Source organism: Zalophus californianus, chromosome 9 (genome assembly GCF_009762305.2).
Source record: "Zalophus californianus isolate mZalCal1 chromosome 9, mZalCal1.pri.v2, whole genome shotgun sequence".
Lineage (NCBI taxonomy): Eukaryota > Metazoa > Chordata > Mammalia > Carnivora > Otariidae > Zalophus > Zalophus californianus.
In genome coordinates, this window is record NC_045603.1 from 41,562,253 (window position 1) to 41,588,890 (window position 26,638).

At 35.7% G+C, this 26,638-nt stretch overlaps 1 protein-coding gene across 6 annotated transcripts in view; it reads left to right on the forward strand.

The window, feature by feature from the left end:
- OSBPL8 (oxysterol binding protein like 8) overlaps positions 1-26,638 on the forward strand; it is a 161,955-nt gene that overhangs the window by 28,242 nt on the left and 107,075 nt on the right. For 5 of the 6 annotated variants that reach the window (XM_027591882.2, XM_027591883.2, XM_027591884.2 and 2 more), the window contains one exon: positions 22,682-22,790. In XM_027591882.2, coding sequence (XP_027447683.1) covers positions 22,749-22,790 — 42 coding nt within the window. In that variant the 5' untranslated portion in view covers positions 22,682-22,748. Of the gene's footprint in view, positions 1-22,681; positions 22,791-26,638 lie in introns of those variants that run through there. The other variant, XM_027591887.2, reaches the window with a different exon arrangement.

Sequence of the window (26,638 nt, forward strand, 5' to 3'; positions counted from 1 at the left end):
ATTACTCAATTAATGAATTTTTTTTTCGGTGCTTGCTATGTGCCAGGTACAAGAAGCTGAGGTTTCAAAAATAAATAAGAGCGGGCGCCTGGGTGGCTCAGTTGGTTAAGCGACTGCCTTCGGCTCGGGTCATGATCCTGGAGTCCCGGGATCGAGTCCTACATCGGGCTTCCTGCTCAGCGGGGAGTCTGCTTCTCCCTCTGACCCTCTTCCCTCTCGTGCTTTCTATCTCTCATTCTCTCTCTCTCTCTCAAATAATAAAATCTTTAAAAAAAAAATAAGAGCAAACATATCTTTTCCCCCCAGCCTTGAGATATAATTGACATACTACATTGTGTAAGTTTAAGGTATACAATATGATGATCTGATACCTGTATATGCTGCGGGATCTTTAACACAATTATGTGTTAAACACATCCCTAATCTCACGTAATTACCATTTTGTTGTGTTGTTGTAAGAACATTAAAGCTGTGCTGTCATAACGGCTTTCAAATATACAATACAGTATTGTCAATTTTAGTCACCATGCTGTACATTATATCCTTGGAATTTTTCATCTTATACCTGGAAGTTTGACACTTCAACCAACTTCTCATTTCCCCTACCCCTGAGGCCCCTGGCAACCACCGTTCTGCACTGTTTCTATGAGTTCAATGTTTTTAGTTTCCACATATAATTGAGGTCATATAGTTATTTGTCTTTCTCTGTCTGATTTAATTTCACTTAGCATAATGTCCTCAAGGTCCATCCATGTTGTTGCAAATGGCAGGATTTCCTTTTCTTAATGGCTGAATAATTTTATAAATAAAATTTCCATGTTTTGACTGTTGTGAATAATGCTGCATGAACATGGGAGCAATGCTGCAGTGAACATGGGATGTCTCTTCAAGATAATGATTTTGTTTCCTTCAGATAAATACTGAGTAATGGCATTGCTGCATCGTATGGTCGTCCTATTTTTAACTTTCTGAGGAATCTCCATACTGTTTTCCACAGTGGCTGTACCAATTTAAATTCCTGGCAACAGTGCACTGGGGTTCCCTTTTGTCCATATCCTCCCATCTCTTGTTATCTCTTGTTTTTTTGATAATAGTCATTCTGACAGGTGCAAGATGATACATCATTGTGGTTTTGATTTGCATTTCCTCTATGATTAGTGATGTTGAGCACCTTTACATGTAGTTGTTGGTCATTTGTATGTCTTTAGAAAAATGTCTATTCAAGTCCTCTGCCCATATTTAAATCAGATTTTTTTTTTTTTGCTATCAAGTTGTATGAGTTCCTTATGTATTTTGGATATTAATCCTTTATCAAACATATGGTTCACAAATACTTTCTCACATTTCGTAGACTGCCTTTTCATATTCATTGTTTCTTTTGCTGTGCAGGAGCTTTTTAGTTTCATATAGTCCAGCCTTATACCTATAAAAATCAGGTATACCAGGGATGCCTGGGTGGCTCAGTTGGTTAAGTGTCTGCCTTCAGCTCAGGTCATGATCCCAGGGTCCTGGGATCAAGTCCCGCATGGGGCTCCTTGCTCAGCAAGAAGCCTGCTGCTTCCCTGCCTGCTGTTCCCCCTGCTTGTGCATGCTCTCTCTCTCTGTCAAATAAATAAATAAAATCTTTAAAAAAAAAATAAGGTATACCAGTGTATACCTTACTTTTGCTTTTGTTGCTTGTGTATTTGATACATAGCCAAAAAAAATCAATGCCAAGACTGATGTCAAGGAACTTTCTCCCTTTGTTTTTTTCTAGGAGTTATTTGGTTTCAGGTCTTATGTTTAAGTCCTTAATCCATTTTGAGTTGATTTCTGTGTATGGTGTAAGATAGGGATCCAGTTTCATTCTTTTGCATGTGACTTTCCAGTTTTCCCAACATTATTTACTGAAGGGACTATTCTTTCCCCACTATTTTTGGCTCCCTTGTCAAATATTAGTTGACCATATATGTGTGAGTTTATTACTGAGTTCTCTATTCTGTTCCATTGGTCTGTGTCTATTTTTATGCCAGGACCATATTGTTTTGATTATTATAGCTTTGTAATATAATTTGAAAAGAGGAATTGTGATGCCTCCAATTTTGTTCTTACTTCTGAAGATTGCTTTGTCTATTGGGCTCTTATAGTTTGATATGAATTTTAGGATTGTTTTTCTATTTTTGTGAAATGTGCCTTTGAAATAATGGTAGGGATTGCACTGAATCAGTGATGACTTTGGATAGTATGGCCATAAGACAATACTCTTCTGATTCATGAACATGGGATGTCTACATTTTTTGTGTCTTGTTTGATTTCTTTCCTTGGTGTCTTAAAGTGTTCAGTATTTAGATCTTTCACTTCCTTGGTTAAATTTATTCCTAAGTGGGGTGCCTGGCTGGCTCAGTCAGTAGAGCATGTGGCTCTTGATTTTGGGGTCATGGTAGGTAGGTTGTAAGCACCACTTTGGGAGCTTACTTGAAAAAAATTAAAATAAAGCCTGGGCACCTGGGTGGTTCAGTTGTTAAGCATCCACATTGGGCTCCCTGCTCAGGGGGAAGCCTGCTTCTCCCTCTCCCACTCCCCCTGCTTGTCTTCCCTCTCTCACTGTGTCTCTCTCTGTCAAATAAATGAAGTCTTGAAAAAAATAAAACCAATTCTTTAAAAAAAAATTATTCCTGAGTATTTTATTCTTTTTGATGCTATTGTAAATGGGATTGACTTGTTTCTTTTTCAGATAGTTTATTGTACTATAGAAATGCAACTGATTTTTGTGTATTGATTTTTGTATTTTGCAATTTTACTCAATTTGTTTATTAGATCTATCAGTTTTTTTAACTAGAGTGTTTAGGGTTTTCTGTATACAAGAGTATATTATCAGCAAAGACACTTTTTTTTTTAAAGATTTTATTTATTTATTTGCAAGAGAGAGTGAGAAGAGAGCATGAGAGGGTTGAGGGGCAGAGGGAGAAGCAGACTCCCTACTGAGCAGGGAGCCTGACGTGGGGCTCGATCCCAGGACCTGGAGGTCATGGCCTGAGTCGAAGGCAGACGCTTAACTATCTGAGCCACCCAGGCGCCCTGAGACACTTTTGCTTTTTCCTTTCCAGTTTGGATGCCTTTTATTTCTTTTCCTTGCCTAATTACTCTGGCTGGGACTGGAAGTACTATGGCAAATAGAAGTCATGAGATTGGGCACCCTTGTATTGTTCCTGATCTTGAAAGGAAAGCTTTCAGCCTTTCACCACTGAATATGTTAGCTGTGGGTTTTTCATATATGATCTTTATGTTTAGATATGTTACCTTCTATATCCAGTTTGTTGAGCTTTTATTTTTTTTTCAGTTAATCATGAAAGGATGTTGAATTTTGTCAGATGCTTTTTCTGCAGCCATTGAGATGACCATATGATTTTTGTCCTTCATTTTAGTAATATAGCATATCACATTTATTGATTTGCATATGTTGAACTATCCTTGCATCCTAGGGATAAATCCTATTTGATCATTGTGTATGATCTGCTTAATGTGCTATTGAATTCTGTTTATAGTATTTTGTTGAGGATTTTTGTGTTTATAGTCATCAGTATATTGGCCTGTTTTCTTGTAGTATCTTTATCTTTGGTATCAGGATAATGCTGACCTCATTAAATGAGTTTGGGAGTGTTGCCTTCTCTTTAGTTTTTTTGGAAGGGTGTGAGAAGAATTGGTGTTAATTCTTTAAAATTTTGGTAGAATTTACTCATATAGGCATCTGGTCCTAGGCTTTTCTTTATTGAGGGGTTTTTGATTATTGCTTCAATCTCCTTGTTACTTGGTCTGCTCAGAATTTTTATTTCTTTATGATTTGGACTTGGTAGGTTGTATGCTTCTAGGAACTGATCCATTTCTTGTAGGTTGTTCAATTTGTTGGTGTATAATTGTTCATCGTAGTCTCTTATGGGCCTTTGTATTTCTGTGCTGTCTGTTGTAATGTCTCTTTTCATTTTTAATTTGTTTTTTCTTTATTTTTTCAAAAAAACAATTCTTAGTTTCATTGGTCTTTGTATTGTTTTTCTCTTCTCTGTTTCATTTATTTTACCTCTGATCTTTAGCTTCTTTCTTCCTTCTGCTAACTTTGGGCTTAGTTCTTGTTTTTTTCATTCTTTGAAGTGTAAAGTTAGGTTGCTTGAGAGCATTCCTTTTTCTTAATTTAGGCATTTGTCAGTATAAACTTCTCTTTTGCTGTATTCCATAAATTTTGCTATGTTGTATTTACATTTTCATTTATTTCAAGATATTTCTTTATTTCCCTGTTAATCTCCTCTTTGACTCATTGGTTGTTCAGGAGTGGATTATTTAAATTCCACATTATTTGTGAATTTTCCTCTTTTCTTCTTGTTACTGATTTCTAGTTTCAAACCTTTGTGGTTAGAAGAGATTCTAGCATGATTTCAGTGTTTTAAAATTTGTTAAGACTTCTTTTGTAACCTAACATATGATTTATCCTGGAGAATGTTGCATGTGCACTTGAGAAAAATGTGTATTCTGCTACTGTTGGGTGGAATGTTCTGGATATCTGTTAGGTACATTTGGTCTAAAGTATAGTTCAAGTCCAGTGTTTCCTTATTGATTTTCTGTCTGGATGATTTATCCATTTTTGAAAGTGGAGTATTGAAGTTCCCTCCTATTATTGTATTGCTATCTGTAACTTTCTTCAAATCTGTTAGTATTTGCTTAATATATTTAGTTGCTTCAATGTTGGGTAAATACATAGGCATGTATATTTACAATTGTTATATCCTCATGATGAATTGACCCCTTATTCATTACATAATGACCTTCTTTGTCTTGTTACAATTTTTGACTTCAAGTCTGTTTCCTCTGATATAATTAAAGTTACCCCTGCTCTTTTGGTTTCCACTTGCATGAAATGTTTTTCCATCCCTTCTCTTTGAGCCTATGTGTGTCCTTGAAGCTGAAGTGAGTCTCTTGTAGGCAGCAAATAGTTGGGTCATTTTTTTTTTTTTTAATCAATTCAACCACTCCATGCCTTCTCATTGGAGTGTTTAATCTATTTACATTTAAAGTAATTATTGCTAAGTAAGGACTTATTATTGCCATTTACTAATTGTTTCCTGGCTGTTTTATAGTTTCTTTGTTCCTTCCTCTCTTGTTCTCCTTTTTTGTAAATTGGTGATTTTCTGTAGTGGTACACTTTGATTACTGTCTCTTTGTGTGTGTACCGTCTTTAAGTTTTTGTTTTTGGTTACCCTGAGGCTTACTTGAAACATCTTATGGATATAACAGTCTATTTTAAGCTGATATCAACTTAACTTTGGTCTCATAAAAAAAACCCAACCAACCAACAAACAAAAAAACTGCTCTTTCAGTCCCCTCCCTCACATTTTGTGTTTCTGATGTCACACTTTACATCTTTTTATATTGTGTATTAATTTACAAGTTATTATAGCTGTAGCTATTTTTGTCTTTCAACCTTCATACTAGAATTAACACACCACCATATTACAGTATTAGAGTATTGTGAATTAGACTACTTACTTGCCTTTACCAATGGGCTACTTATTTTCCTAAGTTTCCATGTTCTGGCTAGTGTCCTTTAGCTTCAGCTTGAAGAACTCCTTTCAGTATTTCTTATAAGGCAGGTCTAGTGGTGAAGAACTCCCTCAGCTTTTGATTGTTTGGGAAGGTCTTTATCTTGCTTTCATTTCTGAAGGACAACCTTGCTGGGTAAAACATTCTTGCTTGGCAGTTTCTTTCTTTCCATGCTTTGAATATATTGCCCTGTTCTCTCCTGGCCTGCAGGGTCTCTGCTGAGAAATCCACTGATAGACATAGGGGTTCCCTTATATGCAAGAATTTTTTTTCTCTTGCTGCTTTTAAAGTTCTCTTTGATTTTGGGCCATTTTATTATAATGTGTTTGGAGAAGATTGTTTGGATTGAAAATATGGGTGACTTATTAGCTTCATGAACTGGGATTCCAGATAATCTCCCAAGTTTGAGAAGTTCTCAGCCTATATTTCTTTAAGTGAACTTTCTACTCTGTTTTCTCTTGTTTCTCTCTTGAGGACTCCCATAACATGTACCTTGATTCTTTTACTAATGTCTTACAAGACCCATAGATTTCTGCATACCTTTTCATGTTTTTTCTTTTTGCTTTTCTGACAGGATAATTTCAAAAGGTCCGTCTTCAAGCTCACTGATTATTTCTTTCGCTTGCTCCAGTCTGCTCTTGAACCTCTCTGTTGAATTCTTCAGTTTAGTTACCGTATTCTTCAGTTCCAAAATTTCTGTTTGTTCTTTTTTGTTTTGTATCTTTGCTGAACTTTTCATCTTCTTGTATTGTTTTCCTGATACTGTTAAATTGTTTTTCTGTGTTCTTTTGTAGGTCTCTGAGCATCCTCAGAATGCTCAGAATTATTTTGAATTCTTTGTTAGGCAATTCCTGGATCTCCATTTCTTTAGGGCAAGTTTGTTACTGGAGGTTTACTATATTACTCTGGTTGAGCTATGTTTTCTTGATATTTTGTAAGCTTTGTAGCTTTGTGTCTGTATATTTGAAGAATCAGTCACTTCTTCTTGACTTTATAGACTGATTTCAGTAAGGGAAGACTTTTATCGGCAGGTTGGGCATGCTAGAGCATGCTGTGTCCCTGAGTCTTGTGGTATAGGGTACCAAGTGCAGGGGCATGTTGCAGCACAGGGTTCTCAGTGGCCATTGTGGCTCATTGGCTAAAGCTATTGGGGTCCATAGCATCAACAAATTAGTGTGGTTTTTAGCTAGCACTGTGGGGGATCTGCAGAGTCATTGAGGACTGTTGAGGTCCTCAGTATCACCTCCAGGTTCAGCAGCTAGGGTCCAGGGCAAGCAGTGGTAGTGGCTGGAACTTGTGGTATTCACACACTCAGCTGCAAGGACTAGAGAGGGGTGCAGCTAGTGGCAGGTATGGTTGCAAACACACATGTAATGATAGGGCTCAGGGCAGGTAGATAGCTGCAGGGGCCTTGGCTGTAGGTGTGCACCATCATGCTTTCTGTGTCTTGCTATAGGTGCATGGCAGTGGAGGACAGTGATGGGTTTGGGCCAGGGTGTGCAGGTGCACAGCTCAAGGGGCTGACTGTAAGTGATTCAGTGGTACTGGCCAGTGACAGAAGATAGGGCCTGATCTGGACCCACAAGAAGCTATGATGGCCCTGGCTGTTGGTGTACTTTTTTTGGTTACAATCTCCAAAATGTGCATGTATATGCATGTGATAGTGGAAGCTGGTACCAGATGTCAGGCCAGTGGTGTGCAAGTACACAACTGGAGGGGCTAATCTCAGCACATGCATATCAGTAGAGGTCAGCTGTGGAAATCTAGGCTGGTGTCTTGAACTTAGCAGCCACAGATGCCTGGGCTGGCTGCTGGTATAATTCCCAGGCTCTAGAGGGGGCAGGTGAGAGGAAGGAGTGTGTGTGTATGTGGGGGACTCAGGCAGCTAGTGTCTGTGAACTCAAATACCTGTGGGGCAAAAGCTAGTGAAATCTATGTCTGTGCTGGCTATTGGTCTGGTCTTGTCTGGTTTGGTCTTTTTTCTTTTGTTTTTTTAAGTAGGCCTCATACCTAGTGTGGAGCCCAACGAGAGGCTTGAACTCATGACCCTGAGATAAAGACCTGAGCTGGGATCAAGATTTCAGACACTTAACTGACTGAGCCACCCAGGTGCCCTGGCTGTTGGTTTCTTCAGTGGAGAAAGTTTCTGGGGTCCTCTGCAGAGCAGGTCACCGCCAACTGTGGTTGATCACACCGTATGGCTGCTATTGGTAGCCCCTGTTTTTCTTCCTTGTTCCTAGCCATGCCTGTATGTTTCAGCTTTGCCAGTCCCTACTTGGGGTAAAATGGAAGCAGGTCCTTTGTGCAGTGCCCAGAAGGACTGGGGAAGCTGATAGTTCATTTTGCTCTCCCTTTCCTGGCAAGAGGAACTGTTTCTAACTAGGGAGTTCCCTCTTGGTACTGGGCAATGCTGAGCTAGTGGAATGGATGATGCAGGCAAAATGAAACTCTTTTCCATCCCTTTTTGTGCAGTTATTCTCCATTTTTCAGTTGTGCTGCTGAAATTTTTAAAATGAATCTTTCCTAAAGCTGTTTTTTGTTCATGGATAGCTAGATAGTACAAGGTGAAATGTTAACAGGGTATTGTATTGGATAGTAGTGAAGTAGACAGGGATGAACAAGTTTTAGAAGACAATTCTCTATTGATGTCTTGTATTTCTGCATATCTTGCAAGTAAAGCACTAACTGCACTGTGTTCTGGACTATCTTTTCAAGGATGTTTTTGTAGTGAATAGTCTTGGAAGACAGAGATAGTGTCTTCCTTCCAAGGAAAGGGCAGGCATACTTACTCCCATTATAAAAAATACGGATTTCCTAAGCTCAGAGTTGTGCATTGTAACTGACTGTTTCTATAGGCACCTATTGGACCTATGCATATGGCTTCCTTGGTACTTGGTATGGCTAAGGTAACTAGATAACTAGAAAAGATGAGAAAGGTAATCGCAAACATTTAGGAGGATTCTCTAAATTGATGGCTATACAAGTACTTTTAAGTTTTCCTTCACTTATAGAACAGTAGAGATCTCAGCTGATGTACCATAGCTGTGGTTTAAGCAAGAATGATGCTCAATTCTAATATGCAGATCTATACTCAATGAAAATGAATATAAAGACTAGAGGGGTGTGTGTGTATTTCAGTTGTAATAAGATATTTAAGATGTATAAATATTGCTTTGATTACCTACTTGAACTGATTTTTATTTTAATGTAGGGTAAAAAGGTTTTCACTGAATTTGAAAACAAACTTAGAAAACTGTAGTATGTTTCATTGATTTGTTGTGGTTATGGTAAGTTGCCTTGCATTCTTTTTTCATATATATGTGTTCACACACACACACACACACACACACTTATTTATTTATATATTCATATATATTACTCTGAAGACACTCCTAGTATGGACCTTAAAGTTGAGATGGTACCTTAGAACTGATATTCTTTACACTGCATTGCAGTGATTATGTCAGCAATGTTTAGACAAGGGTAAAACCACTGGCTGTCATGTTATATAATATTAGAGTTGTAAGGAATCTCAGTAATGGCCATTTTAGCTTCACAATCTTACAAGGGAATGGAGGTCCAGAGATAGATGTAAAATAGTTTGTCCAAAGATCCATAGCTAGTTCTCAAAGAAATGTGGACTTTACTAATATTCTTTCTGTCTCATCATGCTACATCAGGATAGGGAAAGTGAATGCCCTGAGAATGGACAAATAGATAAAACATTCTGTGGTAAGGTCTTATGATTTTTGGTATGATGATGTGAGAGGACTTTAGTACATTGATGAGCTTTTAAACTTTTAGAGTTATATATTATGTGTATTAGAAAAAATGGAACTTGTGACTCAAATCAGTAAATTTATGGATTTTATTAGATAAGGCTAATTAAATTTAAAATTAAAGATGAGTAAAAAACAGGTAACTGTATGTTGATAGTACTGACAAAAATTATGAACTTGCTGCACCAATGACTATTGAGAAACACTGATAGAAAGATAAGTTCATATCTGGCAGCATAATTATGTGACTGATGGAGAAATAAACGTAAAAAAAACTCAGTTAATACTTTTGTGTTATATATTAGGGAATCCAATGATTTAGTTATTTGCCTATTAATGGTAATTTTCTTTTTAATATAGATATCTGTTTTCTCCTGGGTTATTTAAAACTTCTGTCATCACAGTGAGACATATAGTACCCTTTGGCTATGCCAGAAATTTGTTGCAAGGTTCTTTGAATTAAAATTGAAGTAGTATGTATAAGAACAGCTAGCAATAATAGAGGGCAACACGAATGAACTTTCACAAAAAAATTGATATACAGCTTACACTAAAGTGCACAAATTGTATGTGTACAGCTCAGTGAACGTTTATATATGTGTAAACCCAGGTCACCACTACACAGGTTGAAGTATAGAACATTTCCAGCCCCCCAGTAGGTTTTCTTATGCCCCCTATGATCAGTAACTCCCCCTCCAAGAATAAACTTACTCTAATTCTTAAGTTTCCAGAACAGTGGTACATAGTAATTGCTCAAAAATATTAAATAAATGAATGAGGTCTTAAGATTTTATATGCTTGAAGGGATTTTTTTTTGTACATTATGATTTTTGAACTTATAATTTTTCTTTTTTTCCTTTATAATTTCTATAATTTTGTTTTAATGTTTAGGGTGTTACTATATCTGGCCATTTTCCTGTGCCTTTTTTTTTTCCCCTGTGCTTTTTACCTACCCCTTAAAGATAACCTATTTCTTCATTCTTCATGCATTAGGGAAATATTCATTCCATTTTCTTTCTTTCTTTTTTTTTTTTTTAAGATTTTATTTATTTATTTGACAGAGAGAGACACTGAGAGGGAACACAAGCAGGGGGAGTGGGAGAGGGAGAAGCAGGCTTCCCACAGAGCAGGGAGCCCGATGCGGGGCTCGATCCCAGCACCCTGGGATCATGACCTGAGCCGAAGGCAGATGCTTAACGACTGAGCCACCCAGGTGCCCTATTATTCCATTTTCAATCCCCTTCTCATAATTTGATCTAAAATATTCGTCTTACTTGATCTGCAATTAATTTTGTTATTTAAAAGTAGACATTTTAAAGTTAAATCAAATGTCACCTTAGGACCTTGTCCATGTACCTTAACCATATCATGTTTCTTTTCAGGTGTTATAGTTGTATTTTATTTAGGCAATTTTTTTCTCTTTTAAAACCCTGGAGTTTTAGGACTACTTAATTTATAGGCAGTCCTAAAAAGTGGCAAAGTTACAGTTCAGTTGACTTGAAAGATTTAAACTTTAACCTATTAATAAGAAGGGCAAGGTCATTTGCTCACAAATGAGACAAGAGATCATTAAGTTTAAATGATTCAGTGTGAATAACTGGTTTATCATGGAAAGGGATCACAGTGCCACCACAATTGATTTATTTCTAAACAGAACCAGACAAATCTGTCATCTTTGAGGAAAGTTGGTATGTCTTGAATCTGATCTCTAATTATGGTATTTCTGAACAGCTTCTAAATGGTTTTCTGTTGGTTTTATTTGGGTAGGTTTCCTTCTATTCATAGTTAGGTAAGAGTTTTTTTTGTCACGAATAGGTATAAATTGTCCCAATTCTTTTTCAGCATTACAACGAACATGTGATTTTTCTCATTTTATTATAATGTAGTGTGTCGTATAGATTGATTTTTTTTTTTTAAAGATTTTATTTTTGCGAGAGAGAGAGAGTATGTGAGTGCACACGTGTATTCTCATGCACAAGTCCGGGGGAAGGGCAGAGGGAGAAGCAGACTCCCCATTGAGTAGGGAGCCCGATTCGCGACTTGATCTCAGGACCCTGGGGTCATAACCCAAGCTGAAGGCAGATTTTTAACTGACCCAGGCTCCCTGATGGTTTTTTTTGTTTTTGTTTTTTAACAGATAAACCTAACTTGATTATAGTGGTGGTCCTTTTTATATATTACTAGATTTGGCTTTCAGTTACTTTTTTATAGGATTTTGACATCCATATTTTGAGTCATAATTTTCCTACCTTTAAATGTACTTGTCAAGTTTTATATGCTTTATAAAACTACTTGGGTAATGTTCTTTCGTTTTTGTGTTTCTGGAAAAATTTGTGTAAGATTACCGTCTCCTTCCATCATCCTGACTCCCCATTGTTGGGTAAAATTCACAAGTGAGGTAACTAATAATGAGAATTTTCTTTGTTGGAAAGTTATTTATTATGGATTCCGTAGGACTATTCTGATTTTGTTTCTTTTTGTGGAAGTTTCAGTAAGTTGGATTTTTCTAGGAATTTCTTTTTCTTACAAATTTTCAAATTTATTGGTATAGAGTTATTTATAATTTTCTTTCAGGATATCTTTAATATTTGGAGGATTTGTTATGATGTCTCCTTTATCAATCATAATATTGGTTATTTTTGTGGTCTCTTTTTTTTTTCCCTTGTTTTACTTAGCCTTCATCAATTTGAATCTTTTTAAAGAACTAACTTTGACTTTGTAGATTATCTCTTTGTATTTTAGTTTTCTGTGTCATATTTTTGCTCTTTGTTATTTCCTTCCTTTAACGTTTTTAGGTTTAATTTGCTCCTATTTCAAATTTTTTGAAATGATTAGCTCTTTGATTTTCAAACTGCATTTTATAGATATAATTTTCTCTATAAAGTGGTCCCATCTTTGGCTGTTGGGAGCCCTTTTGAGTTGGCTCTTGAGTCTTCATTATATAACTCCAGAAGTCTTTTATAGCATTTTTGTTTGGATATGCAAGATACTGGAATGTAAGATACTCTAGGTATACCTTGTACATTTGTTGTCTTAGACCTAGAATGTGCCATTTCTCCAAGAAGCCCTGGTGTCTTTCAGTGAGAAATGATAGAGATCACAGATTGGGTGCTGGGTCTGGTTGCTACTGGGTTGGTTATTGTCTCTATATCCTGTTTTTCTATTTCCCTTTAAACCCATAGAACTATATATTTCACTTTGGAATGATTTTTGTTTTGAAGTTTTAAAAGGGAAGTATGAAAGTATAGTAAGAGGGATCTTACACAGTTCTCTGCAGATTGGCTTGATACTTTTAAGGAAATGTATTACCTTGAGTTATATTCTATCATTCATACTTTCTTCTCTGTTTCCAACTCTGCAAAATGTCCAGTGAGATAGATACATATATGTGTGTTTGTGTGTGTGTGTATAAAATAGAATCTTGCTGTGAGTAAAATTTGTTTATTTTTAAACTAGGAAGTTACCTTTCTAATCTATTCCTTTTCCACATGTTTTTAGAAAAATTATAAACTATATAGTAATTCATTTGAGATTACTTCAGTTCCTTATTTTATTTTTTGTGGAATTAGGTATTTTTTGGGAGATAAGGTAAACTGGTTTTGTTACTAAGTCTAAAACCAAATAGATGAATCTCAAAAAAATGTAAAGCAAAGTTCAAAATAGACTGCATAAATTAAGCCATTAGATTATAAAGATTTTTTTTAAAGATTTTATTTATTTGACAGAGAGAGAGAGAGCACAAGCAGGGGGAGCGGCAGGCAGAGGGAGAGGGAGAAGCAGGCTCCCCACTGAGCAGGGAGCCCGATGTGGGGCTCGATTCCAGGACCCTGGGATCATGACCTGAGCCGAAGGCAGATGCTTAACCGACTGAGCCACCCAGGCGCCCCTAGATTATAAAGATTTATAAAAGATTCTGCATTAATTAATCCTATTTAGATTTATTTATTTATTCTGCTTCTGGTAGTTAATTTGTTTTATTTAATATAAAAAGGCTTTGCAAAGTTTTGTTTTTTGTGTTCTTACTCTACTACCTCCAGAAGGCTGAGTTTAGTATCCTTATGTGTTACTGGAGGTAATATCATGCATGTAGCTTTGTCATAAGGCTCATTACATTGTAGTATACTAGTCAGTTTATTTTGCCTTCTTTTGGCTAGGACAAGGAATGATGTTTATTGTTCCATATGTGTCCAGAATCTACAACAGTGTCTCCTACATGACAAGAAGCAAATAAATATTTGATGAATGTGTTTTGAGCCCATACAAAGGATATATAATTGATGGTGAAGCAACATAGGTATAAAGGCTTATTTTAAGCCTTAAAAGTTGTGAATTATGTATATTAATGGTTGGTCTAAAGAATGTGGGAAATGGAATTTGTTTTATACCTTACCAGAAATTTAGTAGTGATTTTCTGTTTTCCTTGAACTCAGTCTAACACTATTGGTTTTCCTCTGGACAAATTGCTAATGATATTGTTTGGGCTGAACTCTACATATTGTGTATTTTATCATCATCGTTGTTGTTGTTATTTTTAGAATGGAAGGAATTTTAACATAATTCATAGGTGCCAAAATATTATACTCTAAGGAACATATGTACTGCACTATTTTGCAATAATTGAGATGAAAGCCATTTGGATAGATGACTGTTTTAATCCAGCAATCCATTTACATATATATATATATATTTTTTTTTTTTTTTTGTCAAAGTGCTTATGAATAGGCTGTTGGTGCTGGCTTGCTTTTTGGGAACTGTTATATTTCATGTGATGGATTTCTCATACTAGGCTTTCATTTCCTTAAGATTTGATTTAGTGTAAATACTGTAGATTAGGTCAGACTAGCTAAAAGAAATTGTTTTTATTTGCAATTTATTTTTTGGGGGGTTCAGATTGGCAGTGAGTGAGATTAAGATTATTGAATCTAGTACTCCTTTCCAATATGTTATTCTTTAGAAGTATGATATGTTCACTGATAAGCATTCTTGCTTTTGAGAATTTTTGTTTTTGTTACATATTCATTTAACAAAACAGAACAAAAACTTCTGGGGCATCCTGTGAGAGAGGAGGAAATACTAATCATATACAACTTGTTGATGCCTTCAGAGGCAGCCATCATTCATTATAGCATCATAAAGTTGTTGAGATTAAAGAGGGGCACTTGGGTGGCTCAGCTGGTTAAGTGTCTGCCTTTGTCTAAGGTCATGATCCCAGGGTCCTGGGATGGAGCTCCTTGAGGCAGGGCTCCCTCCTCAGCGGGGAGTCTGCTTGTCCTTCTCCCTCTGCCCCTCCCCCTGCTTGTGCTCTCTCTGTCCATCTCAAATAAATAATTAAAAAAAAAAGATTAAATGACGTGTTAAAGATGTTAGCCTTGCTTAGTAGTTGCTCTTCCTTTTCTCTGTGACTGAAATAGCAATTTAAGCCCACAATAAAGAAGAATTATTATAAAAATTACTTTTTCTAGGAACTTTTTAAGTTTAAGTGTAGACAGTGAGGCACCAATTCCCTGAACAATGGCTAGAGTACTAATAACAAAAGGAACAAAAGAGGGAACAAAGTCTTCTTTAAACTTTGCATTTGACTAGTAATTATGTTTAAATTTGGATGCAGGCCTAGCTTTAGCTCTGCAATTTGGAGAAAGGAGTCTTTAGGATTATGACACATTGTACTCGTTTACAAAAATTTTATTACACTTTCTTTTTGATTGTATATGTAACATACACTGTTTAAAAATTTTTTTATTTTTTTTATTTTTTATTTTTTAAAGATTTTATTTATTTATTTATTCGAGAGAGAGAGAATGATAGAGAGAGAGAGAGAGAGAGCACATGAGAGGGGGAAGGGTCAGAGGGAGAAGCAGACTCCCTGCTCAGCAGGGAGCCCGATGTGGGACTCGATCCCGGGACTCCAGGATCATGACCTGAGCCGAAGGCAGTCGCTTAACCAACTGAGCCACCCAGGCGCCCTAAAAATTTTTTTAAATGGCAGGAAAGATTGCTTTTCTTCTCAAGTCTACTCCCTAGTGCCTACTGCCATTAAGATTGTGTTTAATTACCATTTTGACTTTAAGAAATAAACTTTTTAATTCTTAGATTATCATTTTGATGAGGGAGCAAAAGGCAAGCTGAGGACAAAGCACAAGCTGACATCCCCCCCAACCCCCCCACCCCCGGCTTCCTGGGTGGGATATGTGTGACATTCTTCCAGGAAACTTCCCAGCTATCTTAATGATAATGCTTTGTTAGAGGGAAAAACAACCTTAGTTTGACAATAGCCAGGCCTCCAGTATCCTGAGTCTTTTTAAGCATACCAGAGTCCTCTTGGACACTTCCCTTTTTTCCTTACCTCCCCCAACTCGCAAGTATATAATCATCCATTCCTCACAACCCTAGTGCCGCCGCAGCTCTTTGTGCCCACGGGTCCTATCTGCAAGCTTTAATAAAATCACCTTTTGCACCAAAGACTTCCGAAGAATTCCTGGCCATCTTCTCTGAACCTTACTGACATTCCAGAACTACATCAGTTTAAACATCTTTTGTCTTTAACCTCTGAAAGATGGGGAAATTGTGCTTATACTTTAAGCCTCTAATCAATCACCTTCTCTCTCTAGGATTTTTTGTTTTATGTGTTGCAGTCTTTGGCTTCAAAGAAAATACTAAAAACTTGTTTCTTGACATATTAACAGTGTCTCTTATCTCAACTTCCTATTATGAAAGGTAAGGAATTTAGGGCACTTATCCTTAATTTTATTTCTTTTCTGCTTACTGCTTCTTCTAAATCAGTCATGTTATGATTGGACTTTTGTGTGTGTATCTTCTTTGCCTTTTGTATTAGTTAATTCAGTCTTTACATAATGTAATTGATGTGACATGGGGTTTGAGAGCGAAGGGTCAAAAAAGAATTCTTCAGATGTCTTGGGTGCAAAAAAGGGTGATTTTATTAAAGCCCGGGGATAGGACCTGAGGGCAGAAAGAGCAGCACTGGGGTTGTGAGGAGTGGCTGATTCTATACTTTCAAGTTGGGAGGGGCTTAGGGATAGTGTAAGTCTCTAAGAAATTTGGAAGCAAGGTTTCCAGGACCTTGAGGGGCTAGCTGTTTGTTAGGAAAACGTCATTTAAACTGATAAGAACAGATACTACACTTGATCTTAGCCAAACTACTGACTAGTAAAACCTTCGTCATGAGATCCCTTCAGATGTATATCGGTGGGCCATATGTTTGGGGGATGATTGCTAACATATATTTGGGAGGGGGGGTTGGGTAGAGATAAAGGAAGTTTCCAAAGGGCTTTTTTTTTTTACAGAATCCTGGAGGTTTGACTAATGTCTAGCTAAGGTTGCCTTTTGCCTCGGGCAAAGTGTTAACTTTGAGGCAGCTAAGCTGCTTGAGAAAGGTCACTCTGCCTGGAAATGTCTATGGGCTGTCTACATGGAGTAATTTTGCAAATTGAAAAGCAAAAAATTGGTTCTATATAAAATTCATTCTATAAATATTGGTCCACTAATATCGAAGTACCCTAGGGATCTGAACTTGGTCCTTTTTTCTGGCTGCACAGGTAACCCAGGAGCTCTCATCCAGTCTCATGGTTTTACATTTTTTAAATGTGGGAGGGTAGGGCGGGGGTAAAAATGATAAGCTTTACCATGGGATCAAACTTAAGTTGTTATCAACTTAAAATACACTGCTATAGTTAGAAGTTGTTATATGTAAGCCTCATGACAACCACAAAATAAAAACCTATAGTGAATACACAAAAGATGAAGAGAAGGGAATGTAAGCATACCATTAAAGAAAGTCACCAAACCACAAAGGAAGAGAGTCAGAGAAGAAGAGAGGAACAGAGAGGAATTATGAAAATAGCCAGAAAGCAGTTAACAAAATGGCAATAAGCACATACTTATCAATAATTATTTTTAAAAAACAAATTATTTTATATCTGATTGGACTAAATTCTCCAATCAAGGATTGGACAGTGACTGAATAGATAAAACAACAATAACAACAACAACAAAAAAAAAACAAGACCCATTTGTATGCTGCCAGAAGAGCCTCACTTAGATGTTAGGACACACAAAAGTCTGAAAGGGGAGGGATGGAAAAAAGATACTCCATGGAAATGGAAACAGGAAGCTGGAGTAGCTGTGCTTATATCAAACAAAATACACTTTAAAACAAAAACTGTAATAAGACAAAGATGGGCATCATATAATGATAAAGGGATCAATCCAACAGGCTGATGTAACATTTGTAAATATTTATACACCAACATCAGAGCATTTACATATATAAAGCAAGTACTAACAAGACCTAAAGAGAAGTAGACAGCAACACAATAATAAGAGACGTTAATACCCCAATATCAGTGGATAGATGATCCAGATAGAAAAGCGATAGGAAAACACTGCCCTTAAATAACATGTTAGACCAGATGGAATTAATAAACATTAGAACATTCTGTCCAAAAGCAACAGAATGCATTCTTCTCAAGTATACATCGAACATTCTCCAGAGTAGATCATATGTTAAGCTACAAGTCTTTTTTTTAATTAAATTTAATTAAAAAATTTTTTTATTTTCAGTTAGCCAGCATATAGTACATCATTAGCAAAACAAGTCTTAATCTATTAAAGAGTATTGAAATCATATCAAGCATCATTTTTACCACAGTGGTTAAAAACTAGAAATTAATTACATGAAGAAAACTGGAAAATTTACAAATAATGTGGAGATTAATCAACATGCTACTGAACAACCATATCAGTCAAGAAGAAATCAAAAGAAAAAAATACCTCAAGACAAACAAAAATAGAGATATACCAAAATTTGTGGGATACATCAGAAGCCATCCTAAGAGAGAAGTTCACAGTGATAAATGCTGTAGCTCAAGAAACAAGAAAAGTCTTATAAACAACCTAACTTTACATCTTGAGGAGATACAAAAAGAACAAACTAGGAAGGAAATAACAAAGAGCAGAAATAATGAAATGGAGACTAAAAAGACAGTAGAAAAGATCAATGAAACCAAGAGCTGATTCTTTGAAAAGATAAACAAAATTGGCAAGCCTTTAGCTAAAACTCACTAAGGGAAAAAGAGGACTCAAATAAATAAAATCAGAAATGAAAGAGGAGATACTACAACTGATACCACAGAAATACAAAGGATCACAAGAACTAGTATGAACAATTATATGCCAACAAATTGGACAATCTAGAAGAAATGGACAAATTCCTAGAAATATACAAGCTATCCAGACTAAATTATGATGCAATAGAAACTGAACAGATCAGTTACTAGTAAGGAGATTGAATCAGCAATATAAAAACTTCCTACAAGGGAGAGTCCAAGGTCATGTGGCTTCACTTGTATATTCTACCAAACATTCAAAGAAGAATTAATATCAATCCTTCTCAAACTCTTCCTAGGTATAAAAGAGGAGAAAACTCTTCCTAATTCATTTTACAAGGCCAGCATTTCCCTGATACCAAATCAGACAAGGATGCCACAAAAAAAGAAAATTATAGGTCAATATCCCTGAGGAACATAGATGCAAAAATCCAGAAAAAAATATTAGCAAACTGAATTAAACAATACATCAAAAGGATCATACGCCATGATCAAGTGAGTTTATTCCAGGGCTGCAAGGATGGTTCAACATCCACAAATTAGTCAATGTGGTATACCATATTAATAAAGTACAGTATAAAAATCATCTGATCATTTCCATAGATGCAGAAAAAGCATTTGACAAAGTTCAACATCCATTTCATCTCACCAATGCAGAATATATCTCAGTATAATAAAAGCCATATATGACAAGCCCACAGGTAACATCATATTCAGTGGTGAAAAGCTGAAAACTTTACCCCTGAGATCAGGAACAAGACAAGGATTCCCACTCTTGCCCTTTTATTCCATATAGCATGGGAATGTTCAGTTAAGTGAAAATTATATTGGGAGGAAATCTACATTTCCAGACAATGATGGTTAAGGAAGGCATAGCATTTAATTTAATCATAAATTGGGATAAAGTCAGGAAAATATTAATAAGTCACCAAAAGCTACACATACAACAGACATACACATACATACACATCTGTGCTTCATATTAACCCAGGTATAGAACCAACATGATCTATGTAGGCATGAAAGCAGGGGGAAGAAATAGGAGAAATGAATGTGTGAACATTTATGAAATTTTCCAGTGGAGGTAAAAGAGACATAGGGTAGCTTTCAGGAAAGTAGAACTGAGAAAGGACTTTTTAACAATTGGGGAGGTTTGAGCATTATAGACAAATGGAAGGACTGACAGGACAAATTCTTATAGTAGAACCCTATGCTATCATTAGGTGCTAGAAGAGAGTAGGTCAAAAACATGGGTAGAAAGCTTAATCACAGAAAAATTGTGGCTGATAGAGAAGAAATCCAAAGTGGGAGCTTTTAAAATTGCTCTTCTTCAAAAGAAGTTGTTTATGTTACTGAATTTCTTTGTTTTAGAAAAGATTCTGTACAGGTAACTTTAAATCAGACAGAATGTAAGGATTTACAGAACCTAGGCAGTTGGCAAAAACGAGCAAAGCAGTGAAAGTACAGATAAAGATATGGTGTGAGAGGTGGGTGCAGTGAGAATGGTTCCCCTTGTAAAGACGATGGCTGCTGCTCAGAGTTCTAGGACGAGTCTTAAATCTACATTGTTATATGTATAAGTTTCCACTCTTAAAATACTGGTTGAAAAGAAGAACCAAAATCACAACCAGTTGCCTTACACTTTGTGACCTTTTTTACATAGTGAATTCCTTGTCATGTATGGTTTCATTACTATTTTGTTTACATAAAGCTTTCAAGAGCTGCTTATTGCTAAAGTATAAATATAAGCATAATGGAACCAAATCTCCTCTTATAAAATTACTGCAAAACCAAATACTGGTTGGCTAACAAATATTTATCACATGCCTGCTAAGAATACATTCATGTCTTTAAAAATTAAATGTGTTCAAACATTTTCCTTCTCATTTTGCTGTCTTAGACTTCACTGTGGTATATTATACCCAACTGCTTGCTCAGCATGCCCACTTGAATATCAAATAGACATCTCAAACTTAACATACCCCAAACTAAATGTGTTTACCACCCCCAAAGAAAAAAAAACCTTACCTGCCCCATCAGTCTTCCCCGTCTCATCTGATGGCCATCTTTTCAGTCATTCAGGCCAAAAATCTTTGTGAATTCCTTTCTCTTTCCCACTTCATAGTCAATCCTTCAGGAAATCCTGTTGCTTCTACTTTGTAAATATATATAGAATTCTACTACTTCTGAGTATCTTTATGGCTGTCATTAATCCTAGCATCATTGTTTCTCTCCTGGATTACTGCAATAGCCTCTTAACTGAATTCCTAATTTCTACCCTTCCCCCCCACTACAGTTATTGTCAACACAGAAACTTTAAAAATGTAAGTCCAATCATGTTGTTCTTTACTCTGAACCCTCCAGTGATTTCTCATATTACTTAGAATTAAAGGCCAAGATCTACAGTGGCCCACTGGACCTACTGGATCTACTGGATCTCCTTCTACTTTTGTTCCCTTACTTCTGTGATCATATATCTCCTACTACTCTTTCATCCCTTTGCTCACGTTGTTCTTGCCACTTTGCTTTTTTGCTATTCCTCAAGCTTACAAGTTAGGCACTTATGACTTTTGCACTGGCTATTCCCTCTGACCTGAAAACGCTTTTTCAGATATCTACATGGCTAATTTCCTCCCTACTTCAAATGTTTGATTAGATGTCATCTTTTCAGTGAGACCTATCATGAACATCCTATATAAAATTGTAATCCTTTCCTCCCTGGTTTTTCTTAGCCTGCCTTATTTTTTTCTCACAGCATCACCTTCTAACATATAACCTTTAAAAAAAATTTTTACTTAGTTAAAATATAATGCAATATTGGTTTCTAACATATGACTTTTAATTTATTGTATTTATTGTTTTTCTCTTTCTAGAATACAAGCTCCATGAAATTAGGGCTTTTTGTTTATTGATGTATTTTATTATTTTAAAGATCCAGTTGGTTTTATTAAATGATTCATGAATCAGGCAGCATCCCATCTAGCAAGTAGAGGGGAACTCCTTCACTGATGTATTTAGTGCCTAATGTTGAGGAATAAATAAACCCTTGAAATGGAATGGATAGGAGGAAAAAAATTGGTAAAATACTTTTGAAGTTGAAGCTTCCCATGGGTGTTTTATTATTTTGTTTTTAGTATTGCCAATTTCTAGAATAATGCCTATCAATATTCAAATATGAATTTTAGTGTGCATCTAAGACTTTAAAAATAACTATAAAAGTGGTAGATATTGATTGTAAAAATGGGAAAACACAGAAACACAGAGTATTTTATATATAATGTTCTATAATTCGCCTTTTCCACCTAATGTGGCCTTCTTTCTAGTTTATATAGTAAATATATAAAGAGTATGTAAAGACCTACCTAATTTTTAGAAGTTGCTGCATGATATTCCATTGTATATCTGTAGTATAATTTAAGCAAACTCCTAATGATTGACATTAAGGTTTTCCAGTTTTCTCATCATATTCTTACTCTTGGATGTGTTTATATATCTTTGTGCATTTGTATAAACAAGTAAGTGTGGCATAATTATTAGACTCAAAATTACTGGATTAAAGTCAATATATTTTAAATTGCCCTTCCAAAAATTCTTCTCACAAAAGTATATGAGAATACTTTTTCCTGCATTTTTCCTACATTCTTGCCAGTGTTGGCAATATTAGCACACTTTTTTAGTTTTTGCCAGTGTAATCATGAAAAAAAAACATTTATTTCCTTAATTGTAAGTAGATTTAAACATCTTTTTAAACTCTGAACAATCTCCTATCTGTAACCTTGCTCTTGCTATTCTTCACTTGGTATATTTTCTTTTTTTCCATTTATTTCTCTGAACCTTTACCATTCTTTTTTTTTTTTCTAAGATTTTATTTATTTTTGACAGAGAGTGTACAAGCAGGGGAAGCAGCAGGCGGAGGGAGAGGGAGAAGCAAGGCTCCCTGCTCAGCAGGGAGCCCGATGTGGGGCTTGATCCCAGGACCCTGTGATCATAACCTGAGCCAAAGGCAGACGCTTAACCATCTGAGCCACCCAGGTGCCCCAAACCTTTACCATTCTTTAAGGCCCATGTCAAAATCTGTTTTCTCCATGATTGGATTTCCCAATAACCTCATCCTGTAATGATTTCTCCCTCCTAATATACTTTCTGCTTTATTTTCCATTTATCACAGTTTTATACTAGTCCTAATACATACGATTTTTTTTTTTCTTCTAGGATTTTCAGATTTACAGGATGGCTAAACATTAACAGAAAGAGAAGCATAAACTTACCTTCTTTCACTATGGATGCAGGTTTAGCAGATGGAGAACCTGATCAAACTTTGGTGAGTAGTTCAAATATAGTGTAATAAAGTACTGTCCTCTATAGCTGTGAAGTGTTTGATGTAAGCCATCATTTTATTTTAAAAAATGTATTTAAAACAAACAATTTTAAAATAATTCTTTAACTCCTGCTGATATGAAGATGACAGATATTTTAAAGCTTGTTAAAGCAGAACCCAGTCAGTTTTCTGATATTTCTGTCCTATCTCCTCCTCTGCTTACTTGTATTAACTTGGTCCCAACCCTTAGGATGGTAAATTCTTTGGGATAATGCAGAGGCCAACTTTTCTATGTTTCATGTTGCTATGGAATTATATTGAGATGTTTGTATATTTTAATGTAGTGAAAGTCCTTTGTTCAGACTCAAATGTAGGAACAGTCTAATGATTGAAAGCAAAATGCAGTTTTGTTTACTTGGGTTAACTTGTTCCCAGCTTTTTTTGAATTTCTGGTTCAAACTTGTTTTAGTTTCTTAAAAGGTCAAAAAAAGTTAAACTTTAAAATAACTTGTTAATAGAAAATAAAATTGGCATGGAAGTAATTTGGTTTACGAAGCTTATTGTCACAGCGATTATAAAAGGAAAACTGATGGTAGGTTATTTTATTTTCACTATGATTTCAGCAAAAAGTTAAGATTAAAGCCTTGTCTTAGAACATGTATACTTTGCCATAAAGATCCTATTTAAAGTTAATGGACGTTCTTAACTCTTTTAGCTGAAATATTTTTAATCTCTTATTGATAATAAAAATGCCAGTAATAAAAACAATTGCTATTCTCTAAGTGTATACTTTGTCAGACTGCCCTCACAACAGCATTTTAAAGGTAGGTATTTGTTTATTCTTTTATAGATGGAGAAAAGGGCTCCGAGCCGGAGGTTAATTATCTTCTCTAAGAGCTCACAGCTTAAGGGGTGTTTCAGTACTTTGCCACTAATTTGTTGGCTCTGTGCCTGTCTTTCTGAATAGAATTGCTTAAAATTTACTGTTACCTTCTAAACTAATATCTAAACAGATAGTATTAAATTCTATAACAGAATACCTGTGCTATATTAATAAAATTTTATTCATTTTTTTATTCTAAATCCTGTTGATGCAAGATATTTAAAAAGCAATGAGAACAATTTTCTTTTTCTTGTTCATTAAGTTTCTTTTGTGAAATATTGTAGCTTATTTTAGAATAATACCAATAATTTCAGTTGCACTGCTGAGATACTCTGTATTTGAAACTAATCTTGAGATCTACTTTTGAGTTACCTATTTATAAAATATCACCTTTGAACTGCACTGCCTAAGCTGGTTACTGTTTAGATCTAGGAGAAGTGGATAAGAAAGTGGGCTTTGTAGCCATTTAGCTACATGTTAAAATCTAAGCTTTGTTGCTTAGTTGTATGACCTGGATAATGAATTAAATTCTCTAAGTTTTCAGTTTTCTCATCTATTATATAAAGATAATAGTAATATCCATCCACCTTCCAGAATTGTTTTGGGTTTTGTTTTTAAAGGCTTTATTTATTTATTTGTCAGAGAGAGGGAGAAGCAGGCTCCCCACTGAGCAGGGAGCCCGATGCGGGGCTCGATCCCAGGACCCTGGGATCATGACCTGAGCTGAAGGAAGATGCTTAACCACTGAGCCACCCAGGCATCCCTGTTTTGAGTTTTGATTAGATAATATATCTGTAAAGTGCCTATTACAAAGCCAGAGACATTCTAAACATCCAGTAAATAAAAGCTACTACTATTATTGTTGATATAATTAGCTGTATCAAGCCTTCACTCCAAAAAGATAAATAATTAGAAGGCAGGAGAGGCAGTAAAACACATTGAAAAAAACCCTAGGCTGTTCAATAATTTTGGCTTTATACTTTCTCAGAATCTCAGTTTTTCTTCCTAAAATATTGAGGCACATATTCTACTTCAGTAAAAAATGTGGGCAAGAATGCTCATTCTGAGTACTTGATAGAGACAGTATGATCTAGAGAAACCAGAAAGTTCTTTGAAAATATGAAGTAGTGTGTCAGTATGAGTTGGTAGTGTTTTAAAAAATGATTGCATGGGCGCCTGGGTGGCTCAGTTGGTTGGGCGACTGCCTTCGGCTCAGGTCATGATCCTGGAGTCCTGGGATCGAGTCCCATGTTGGGCTTCCTGCTGAGCAGGGAGTCTGCTTCTCCCTCTGAACCTCTTCCCTCTCATGCTCTCTATCTCTCATTCTCTCTCTCTCAAGTAAATAATTAAAATCTTTAAAAAAATAAAAAATAAATAAAAAATGATTGCATGCACTAGATTTTAAAATATTAGTAAACTTTTTTTAATTGCAGCCTTTGTACAAAGTACTATGCCTGGTGAAGGGGATGCCAAGAGATATACATTATAGTTTATCTGAGTTTTATTTTGGGAAGACTAGAGAGATGGATAGATAAGGCAATAACAGATTTACTCAGTATTAAATGATGGACATAAACAAGGCATAGTTTACAAGCTGTGAGGATTGGGTGGTGGTTATACACTGGGGTAGTTAGAAGAGTTTTCTTAAGAGAACATACACCAATTAGCACAGGTAAATAGTGAACGTAGGATTGAAAATGAGCAAGGAGAACATTCTAGGAAGGGAGGATAACAAGAGGCAGAGCTAAATGGGGGAAATTATTTGCTTATTGGGTTATTTTTTAGGGAGAAATGAATTAGAAAAATTAAGGTAGATTGGAAGGTAGTGTTACTTACATGAGGCAGATAGAGACCAAAATTGTAGAAGGTTTTGAGTGCCAGACCTGGGATTTTGAACTTGAATCTGAAAGCCATAGTATGTCATTGTATGTTTTTATGTAGGTAGATGAATGTAGAAGCAGGATATAAAACAATTAGGAAGAGTAAAAGATATTAAGAGACTATTATAGTAGTCTTGGTGTGAGGTTGCAAAAGCTTGGACTCAATATTACTGTTGGTGTCCATTAATTTAATATTCTTCTTCCATAGGAGATTACTTTTTCTCTCTCTCTCTCTTTTTTTTTTAAGTAGGCTCCACACCCAGCATGGAGCCCAACGTAGGGCTTCAACTCACAATCCTGAGGTTAAGACCTAAACTGAAATCAAGAGTCGGACACTTGGGGCGCCTGGGTGGCTCAGTCAGTTGGGCGACTGCCTTTGGCTCAGGTCATGATCCTGGAGTCCCGCGATCAAATCCCACATTGAGCTCCCTACTCACTGGGGAGTCTGCTTCTCCCTTTCACCCCTCCCTGTCTCATTCTCTCCCTCTCTCTGTCACTCTCTCTCTCTCAAGTAAGTAAATAAAATCTTAAAAAAAAAAAAAAAAGTCTGACACTTAACTGATTGAGCCACCAAGGTGACCCTACTTTCTTTTTTCTTAAAAAAATTATTTTGCCCACTCATTATTCCACTTGTGTATAGTTCAGTTTTTGTGGTAGTGTTGTCTTAAGTAGTAAATATTGAAAAATATGGATTGAATCTCTGTATATGGAACTACTATATTTCAGGACACAAGTATACATTTAATATATGTCTTATGATATTTTGTAAAAATCCAGAACTTAGATCACTTTAGCAATTAACCACTAAGAAATGCTTAAAGTGTAGGAGTTAAATTTTTATTACTAGGTTGAGGTAGACTATGTGAAACATTTTTTTTTCATTAAAAAAACTGAATATGTTTTTCACCTTAAGGACAGTCATTATATCTTTTGAATATTTTATATATTATTTCTGTTGCCAGAAGAAACCTTTCTTTAGAAGGTCTGTTAGAGGTAAAAAATCTTTTGTTGTATTGTAAATGGATTATATAAATGACTTTCAGAAGAGAATACAGTTTTTAAAATACATATGAATCTTTTGTATTATA